This window comes from Pteropus medius, unplaced genomic scaffold (assembly GCF_902729225.1).
Source record: "Pteropus medius unplaced genomic scaffold, Ma_sr-lr_union100, whole genome shotgun sequence".
Classification (NCBI taxonomy): Eukaryota; Metazoa; Chordata; class Mammalia; order Chiroptera; family Pteropodidae; genus Pteropus; species Pteropus medius.
In genome coordinates this window covers 269835-278528 of record NW_024342475.1, presented here as the reverse complement: position 1 = coordinate 278528, position 8694 = coordinate 269835, and the positions used below count along the sequence as shown (strand labels likewise).

The 8694-nt window shown below is 58.4% G+C and overlaps 2 protein-coding genes across 2 annotated transcripts; both read right to left on the bottom strand.

The window, feature by feature from the left end:
• Positions 1-760: 760 nt before the first annotated feature.
• On the bottom strand, positions 761-3123 carry LOC120605353 (interferon-inducible GTPase 5-like). Its single transcript, XM_039866312.1, has 2 exons — positions 2520-3123; positions 761-1404 (listed from the first exon to the last, which is right to left on the bottom strand). The coding sequence occupies exons 1-2, from the start codon at positions 3121-3123 to the stop codon at positions 761-763; spliced, it is 1248 nt and encodes a 415-aa protein (XP_039722246.1).
• A 3246-nt stretch (positions 3124-6369) lies between these two features.
• Positions 6370-7808, bottom strand: LOC120605250 (interferon-inducible GTPase 5). Its single transcript, XM_039866144.1, has one exon. The coding sequence runs from the start codon at positions 7803-7805 to the stop codon at positions 6420-6422; it is 1386 nt and encodes a 461-aa protein (XP_039722078.1). The 5' UTR covers positions 7806-7808; the 3' UTR covers positions 6370-6419.
• Positions 7809-8694: the final 886 nt, after the last annotated feature.

The window sequence follows — 8694 nt, the reverse complement described above, 5'->3', positions numbered from 1 at the left end:
CCAGCCACCCCAAATTCATCCTTACCTTCAGATCGAGCCACTCCGCCCTTCAGTAGCAGTCGGTCCCCCACCAGCCAAGTCTCATCTGCCTGCCACCCCCTTGCCATTTCTTTGTCTCCCTGGTCTCCTTTGACCTCAGGTGGACCCACAGAGTCCTGATGTCCATGTCCTGGGGATCTAGGGTCTGTCAAGAAAAAAGCACAGCCAGAGGGGGTGGGGGTGATGAGGGGATCCAGCCAGCAGTAGAGAGTGTGTGGGTCTGAAGAGGGGGCTAAAGTCTGGGCGGTTTGAGACCCAGGGCAGGATCTGGCCCTGCCACTCGCTGACAGACCTCAGGCAGGAACCGCTCATGATGACCCTCAGGGCCCTTTGGAGCTGTGACAGTCATGCTCCCCTTACAGAAATGCTTCTGAATGCCGTGCCCCACGCGCCAACCTGCAGACACCCTGAGTGCCCTCTTCAGCTGGACAGCTGAGCTCTTTCCTACCTTGTCAAACTTATGTCCCACGTCCCATCCCCTCCTGCTGCTTCCCAGTGGGACTGCATGTTGACATGGGGGGCGTCAGAGTAGGGAATGTGGGGGCAGTGGCCAGAAAGGGCATAAGACCCAAGGCACAAAAGCATGAGACAGCACACGGGCTCAATCCAGAAGAGTCAGGCCTTGCGCTTCCTATTGCTCACACCACCCAGCCTGGAGACAGAGCCTGTCTCTCCCAGCCCATCGCTGTCACCTCCAGATGGTCGAGGCTCAGGGCTGGCATTACTGATTGGAATTCTCTGGGAGCTTGTGGTCAGAGGTGTCAAGGGAAGCCTGAACCAGCACGCTCTGGGCGTCCTTGACGGCCATGTCCAGGGACTTGCGGAGCATCTGGTAGACGGTGGCGAAAGAAATGCCACAAGTAGCCAGGGCGCCCAGGACAGGAACACCAAGGAGCTCCCGGGTGAAAGCGGAGGCATCCTTGGAGGCCTGGCCCAGCAGGTCCGTCACCAGCGCCTTGGTGACCTTGGTCTTTGGGCCCTGTACCGCCGCCAGGATTTGGTGCAGGGGCTGGCCTGTACCCTCAGCCAGCTTGACGAGGGAAGCCTTGTCCAGGCCAAAGCTGTGGCGGTAGCCTTCCAGAGAGCGGATGAGCCTGTAGAGGTCGCACGCCACATCCTGGACTCCTGGCACAGGAGTCGGGTTGACGCCACAGGCCACCGTGGCCACCAGCCAGATGTGCTGCTGCAGTGAGGCAGCCTTCTTCTCTAAGATGGGCATTGAGACGTTGGGCAGGGCCACCAGGAGTGCATGGCGCTTGTGGCTGTCCACTTCCTTCACCATCGCCTCCTCCAGCAAGTGGAAGTCATACTTTCCCAACTCAAACATGGAGAGCAGGTAGACCTTGGGGTTTTCCAGGCCCTCGGCTGCCAGAGACAAGAACACCTGTGTTCAGTGGTTTCTACACCAGAACAGCCGTGGTGTCCCAGCAGCTGCCGGGCTCGAGCACTTGACATAATTCTGCACAGCACGTGGCTTAAGCCAGGCTGCCCAAATTCAGATGTGGGCCTTGCTACCTACCACCTGTGTGGCTTTGGGCAAGTTTCCAAAGCGCTCTGGTCTGTACGATGAGGTGATCATTGTACCTACCTCCTAGGGATGTGGTGGTGGCAAGCTGAGTTCATAAAGATGGTGCCTGGCCCGTGGTGAGCCCTCACTAAATGTTAGGTGCCATGAGTGACAGGTGACATGCTGCGTGCATGGTGGCATTTGCACTCTTCTAACTTGGTAAATATACAAACCAATACAATATACTTTATTTCCTTATAGCAAGTGATTGGGTCTCTGTCACCTGTGTCTGAAAAGTGCCAACTCTCAGCAAATGGCAGCTTACAGTATAAGGCCTGACTTTCGGCTTTTCTTCTTGTAACGCAAGCGCCTGACTTAAGCTTTGATTGCAAGGCACCCATTTCAAAGAGGCACCGCTTGGAGGAAGGCCGTCTCCGACAAACAGGGCCAGCCGCATGACTAGATAGCGAGCCTGGCCCTGAGGCTCCTTTGTCTTAGAGAACGTGGTTGATTTCAACATCTGATCATTTGGGCTACTTGTTTGTTTTCTCTTCCTACACTTTAAATTCCTGATCTTAGGTTTTAAATTCTCCAATAAAAAGTGAGTCTACGAAAGCCTAGGCCCCCACCCTCAACGCCAGTAAAAGCAGCACCCAGGCCTGTGCGCTCTCTCGCCCCAGGTCCTGTGTAAACCTGTATCTTCGCAAAGTCCCCTGATGGTTATTGCCGAAGGGCACCGTGCCATTGTAATGAGAACCAGGTAGGCTGGTCCAGCCACAACATTGGTTATTGATGGGCTGAGACCGGCACACAACACAGCTTTAAGCATGTCATTGCAGGGCCTCTTTCAGCCAAGCCATGCGACCTTAGGTGACCCCTTTCCCACTTGGACCTCAGCTGGAAGATGCAGGGACAAGGGCAGGCAGTCCCTCAAGAATCCGCCCACCCCAGCCCCCCAGCACCTGCGTCTCACCCGCCAGCCGCTGCCAGCAGTCGGCCTGGATCTGGCTGAGCACCCTCTCCTCAGAGAAGGTGCTGGGGCGGCGGCTGCGCGAGGCAGCCAGGTCCACGTCCACCTTGGAGCGGATGAAGTAGAGGCGCTTGCCCTGCCGCAGGATCCCGCGGGCCAGCCGGGCGTGGTTGGCAGTGAAGCTGTCCGAGGTGATGAATATGATGAAGTCGTAGCGGCCCAGCAGCACCCTCTGGAAGTAGTCGTCGGCCTGGAAGGTGTGCGCGTCTACGCCCGGCAGGTCCCAGAAGATGACGTTGGGGTACTTGGGGTGTGGATACGGTGTGGGGTTCACAGTCATTTCCACCACACCCGTGCAGGCTGAGTTGGGTTCCTCGTCTCCCAGCCCCCGGATGGCATTGACAAAGGTCGATTTGCCTGAGCCTGTCCCCCCGGTAATGCCGATGTCCAGCCTGACGTCCTCCAGTGAACGAAGTGTGGCCTGCAACTTGGCAGCCGCTACTGGCAGGTTCCCCGCCTCAAAGGCTTTCTTCAGAGCCATGATGTCCTTTGATAGCTCCCACGTCATGGACTGGCTGAGACCGGTCTGGAAGATGCTGCTTGCCATGGGCTCGGCTCTGATCTCGGGACTTGACCTTTGGCAGGACAGGTAAAGGATCATTCTCAACGCGTTGCCCTCTCCTCTACATCCCTCGGCATGCCCAAGGCACTGAGGCATCACCAGTAATAGTCCCACAGGGGCAATAATGTGCCAGGCCTGGCGTAAATGCCTTATTTTAGTTAACATTTATTCATCGCCGCCAAGATGAATAAATTCTCCTCCTGGAGTGTTTCATAAAATCCTCAACAGCCAGAAAATGAGAATCCCTTTACTATCTATATTTGGCAGTGAGAGGATGAATCACTGGCCCAAGGCCTCCAGCCAGTACGTGGGGGTTGGGAATGGGACCGGGGTCTTCTGATTCTGGAATACCAATTCTTAAATAACTTTTGGGGGGCATTTACCAAGCACCAGGCACTGCGATCAACAGCACAGGGCAGCGATTAAGAGCTGGAACCCTCCTCGTCCCTGTCAGGAATTAATGTAATGCTTACTGGGGGTCCGCCATTGTTCCAACCACAGTCTTCATTTTACAAGGTGAGGCTCGTGAAGGTAAAAGTCACTGGTCAAATGCATTACAACCTGTGCCAGAGCCAGGACACAGGCCAGCTCCCTCTGACCCTTTGCCATACAACTCCCTCGATCCTTGCACAATTCAGCACCCACTATGTGCCAGGCCCTCTTTGGGTGCTACAATTCCAACGCCAGGAAAGAGACCCAGCGGGTCTGGTGCCTTTGTGGAAACATTGCCCACCCTCACTGCCTGGCTTCTGAGTACCGCAGTGCCCACCTAGGCAAGCCCCATACTGCCTGTGGGCCTCGGAGTCCTCGCTGGTATGATGGCCAGGGGCTGCCAGCTCTGACATCTGGGATTGCATGACTGCGTCTAGTCACTGCCATGCCAAGGACTTGCCAGATGACACTGGGAAAGTCAGGTCCCCTCTACAGCCTTAATTTCCCCCATCTGCAAGAGGTGGAGGTGCCGGTTTCCTCACCTGCAGAATGGAAAGATGACTCAGAGCCCTCCCAGCTCTGTTTTTGAAAGACTCGGTGTCTTATTGTTGACGAGGTTCAGGCAGGGGCCAGCTTGGGAAGGGCTTGGAACATCAGGCTGAGCTCGATCTTTATCTGTGGGTAGCCATGGGAGGGAGAGGTCCGCTGTGGACATTACAGCCCCCTGTAGTCTTATGGGGAATGAGACTGGAGATGAGACAAGGGATGGGGGTAGGAACTGGGTAGAGGAGGAGAGGCCTGAGCTAGAACAAACAGTGGCTAAGGGGGCCAAGATGCCAGCGGGGGCTGGGAGACAAAGACCCCAACTCCGCCTGCACGGGTGTGGTGGAAATGACTGTGGACCCCATGCCGTATCCACACCCCAAGTATCATTCCCAAGACAGGGAGTAGAGAGTTGGAGGCGGAAGGGACAGGGCATGGGGATCAGCTGGAGACCAAAGTAACCCGTTCTGCCTCTCTCAACTTTAGAGCCAGTGCGGTGTGAGCACGCGCTGTTTGTGCCCGACCTCTCGAGCCCAGCCACTCCGGGCGAGTCCTGTGTTTTGGACAATGTCTGAGGCCCACACGGACAGGGATGTAAGTTGTGGTTTGGGAATGGATCTGGCAGGGACCATCTGTCTTGTGCATCTGGGGGTCTAGGATTTCCCCGCCATGATCCTCCTCACAGCTTTTGGTGCAGAAAGGCCTGAGTGAACCCCAAATAGTCAATGAATGGGAGGCTCCAGGAAGAGGAGAAATCCTTCTGCAAAGCTGAGCGCTCTTTAGAAAAAAGACTCAGCACCCCCTTTAATTGTCCAGGTAAAAGCAGACCCTCTGTGTCTGGAACTGTTTCCTCGGGTCAGGGGTCATTTGAGGTGCCGAAATGAGGCAAGAACCACCACCAGGTCCTGGAAAGTGTGCGGGGACTGTCTGCGAGCACCGGCACCACAGTCCCCACTCTGCCACCGGCCTCGCGCAGCCTCCGGAGCCTTCTGTGGATTCCTGGGAACGCGCCTTTCTTCTCTGCACCTAAATCTGACCCTTCTCTGACCCTCGTTCAAGCCCACAGAGGCCCTTGGGGTCATGTCCAAACCCCCCAATCTGGTAGTTCTTGAATTTTTTAAAACACGTGTGACCCCTGACTCAGCCAGAGAGTTTGGTTCCTCGGGCTGCCTGGGCCGACATGGCCTCGCACAGTGTGCTGCTCGCAGCCGTGTGCAGCTTTCAGACCCAACACAGTCGCCCTCACTCTCAGACCCACGGCCTTTCAGCTCCATCCAGTTTGTGCACGTGCACACACACCCACGCGCACAATCATGCAGAGACAGACAGGTGACCCTAGTCCCAGCGAATTGCTCTCAACCTTAGACCCACAGCATCAAAATCACTGAGACTTAGCAGGATTCCTCGCAATCACACGTCGGCGAACTCATCGACACCCACGTTCACGCTCAGACACACCCGCCACCTTTTCTGAAACGACCATTCCCCGCGGCCGAGTTATGCCCTCAGCCTTTCCTCCTTTGATACTCAGAGAAACCGCCACCGGCACTCCCACCACCTCCACTGCCACCCGTCTCCCGCAGGACCCACACGGAGGCCAGCCCAGGGGCCACGGGGCCCCTCCTCCCCGCCACCCAGCCCCAGGTCACTCACAGGCAGCAGCACTGGCCCGGGATGCCCCGACCTCCCCCCATTTAACCCAGTTGCTAGGCACCATTGTGCTGATCCTGGGCACGGATTGGCTGCCCCTCCCCCTCCAGAGGCGGCCTTAGGGACACTAGGGTTCTCAGAAAGGGATATGACCATCGCAACTAAAGTATCTTAGCAGGCCCGAATCCCCATGCACTCTGCCACCCACGTAGATTGACAGTTGGCTCCTGTCTTGGATCTAGGCTTGGCTACCCTGTCACCCCATAAATCCCCCTTGGCTACTTAGGGACGCAGGGGAGAGTGCCACCAAGGAGCCCTTGGCCCACCATCCACGCCCTGAACTTCTCTCCCGCCAGGGTCAATTCCTACCCCAGTTCGGTGTTTCTCTCTCTGACCTGGGCCCGCCCTCAGACCCGCCCTCAGACCCTCAGACCCGCCCTCAGACCCGCTCGGGCCCCGCCCTCAGACCCGCCTCAGACCCCACCTCAGACCCGCCCTCAGACCCCGCTCAGACCCCGCCCTCAGACCCCTCCGCACCCCGCCCCTCAGCCGCTGCCGCTCTCGTTTTCATCACATCGGCCTTTTCGTTTTTTTGGTTTGGTCGGCTTTGTTAAAGCGTGGTTTGTGGGTGAGGCGGGGGTCTGGGGGCTGCACTTTTATTTCTCTTCTGAGTCACGCTTCTTCCAGCTGTCGAGAATGTACTTGAGAAGGAGGCCGAGCTTCCTGCGGGCCGAGAGCGGGGCTTCCTCGCCACCTCCCTCCCCGGATCCCCGCTTTTCCACGCCATTGTCGCCAGCTGCCTCCAAGCTGAGTTCGGGCTGGGGCTCCTCCTCCTCCTCCAAGGCCTTGATGCGGACCCGCTGGGCGTCCTCGGCCATCTCATTGAGGCAGCCCTGGAGCATGGTGTAGACGGTGCCGAAGCTGATGCCACCGGCCACCAGCGTCCCGAACACAGGGATCCCCTTCTCGAAGGCCCGGGCCACCCGCATGGCCCCGTCGGAGGACTGTGAGTAGAGCCGCAGGACAGTCTCGGGCGAGACCTCGTTGGCCAGCGGGGAGCGGATGACAGAGCGCAGGTCGCCTGCCTGTTTGCCCACCTGCTCAGCCAGCTTGGCCAGCGAGTCGTCGTCCAGGCCGAAGCTGCGGTGGTAGCCGCGCAGGGAGCGGATGAGCAGGGCGTCGTCATAGGCGGCCGCCAGCCCGGGCACCGGCAGCGCCTGGATGACGCCCGACACCAGGGCCGTCTTGAGCACCTGCTCCTGGAGCATGTCCTTCTTCTTCTGCAGGGCCTCCAGCGAGATATCCGGCAGCGACAGCAGGCCGGCATGGCGCCGGTGGGCGGGCAGGTCGTGCTCCCAGGTGGACACGAGCAGCGGGAAGTCGTAGCGGACCGGCGAGAGGTTGGACACGAGGAAGATGCGCGGGTCTGTCACGCCCGCCGCCCGCAGCCGCTCGGCGCAGTGGTCACGGATCTCCTGCAGGATGGCGGCCTCGCTGAAGCCCGAGGGCCGCTGGGTGCGCGCGGCCGCCAGGTCCTCGTCCACCTTGGTGCGTACAAAGTAGAACTTCTTGCCCTGGCGCAGGATCTCGGAGGCCAGGCGGGTCTCCACGGCCCCGCAGCGGCGCGGGGAGACCAGCAGGAAGAAGTCGTACCGGCCGAAGTCCACCTGCTTCAGGTACTTGTCGGCCGGGCAGCCCGGAGAGCCGGCCCCCGGCAGGTCCCACAGGGTCACGTCAGGAAACTGTGGATGCGGGTAGGACGAGGGGTGCATCGTGGTTTCGACGACGCCCGTGAGAGCCGCACCGGGGTCCTCGGCCCCCAGGCCGCGAAGGGCATTGATGAGGGACGACTTGCCAGCCCCAGACTCGCCGGTGACACCCACCTCCAGGCCGGTGCTCTCTGAGGAGGCCAGCAGCTCCCTGAGGCGAGAGGCGGCCTGGGGGATGTCACCCGACTCGAATGCCGTGCGCAGGGCTTCCAGCTCTTCTTTGGCCATGAGGATGGTGTTCTCCTCCTCCCCCGCCGACTTCGAAGTAGCCATGGTGACCAGCGGTTCAGAGGGCGCCGGGGATGGGAGAGTCACAGGACGCGTGGTCCTCAGCGTCTAGGGGGACATGAGGGAGCCGGTTACGCCTCCTGGGCCTTGCATGGGGCAGGGAAAGAGACGGACCAGGGACTGAAGGACGGCCCCCTGGAACCCCACGGCCCTCTCCTCAAACATCCAGGGCACATTTCGGACACGAGTTAGGGGGCTTTGGAGTCGGGCAGGCCCGGGTTCATGTGGCATCTCTGCCAGAACTTGCTGCGGGACCTCAGGCAAAATGAGGCCCCTCTCTGAGCTGTTTGCTTCTCTGAGTGAGGCGCATAGTGGCTGACCTGTCTCCCGAGGCACTGAGGAGTTTTCAGGGTAATCCAGGAATGGGGACGGTCCTATGGGCAGCTCGTGACCCGTGTAGTCACATAGGGCCCTATGCTTAGAAGGCCCAGCTCTTGGCTTAACGTTCATCTGCTGACTCTGACTGGAATTCTTTCTTTATTTATTTTTGATTGGAATTCTTAATAATATTCGAACCAGGGGCCCTGCACTCCTGCTACGGCTGTCGCTGGGAGCAGTGTGAAGTGAGGGCGAAGGGGACCCAGACCCTGGGACCAATCTTGGCTGGGCCACGTACTCACTGAGTGACTTGGGGCAAGCGACTTAACTCTCTGTCTCGCTTTTCTCATCTGTAAGGTGAGGATAACTATCATAATAGCAAACCGCCTCCTCGGGTTGTTGAGAATTAAATGAGTTAATACATGTAAAGCACTTAAAATAGGGCCCGGCACAGAGCAAGTGGTCTGTGGGATCAGCATCAGCATCATCATTATTACCATTATTAATATTCCCAGCCGTGTGACTTGGAGCAAGTCTCTCCCTCTCTGAGCCTCGG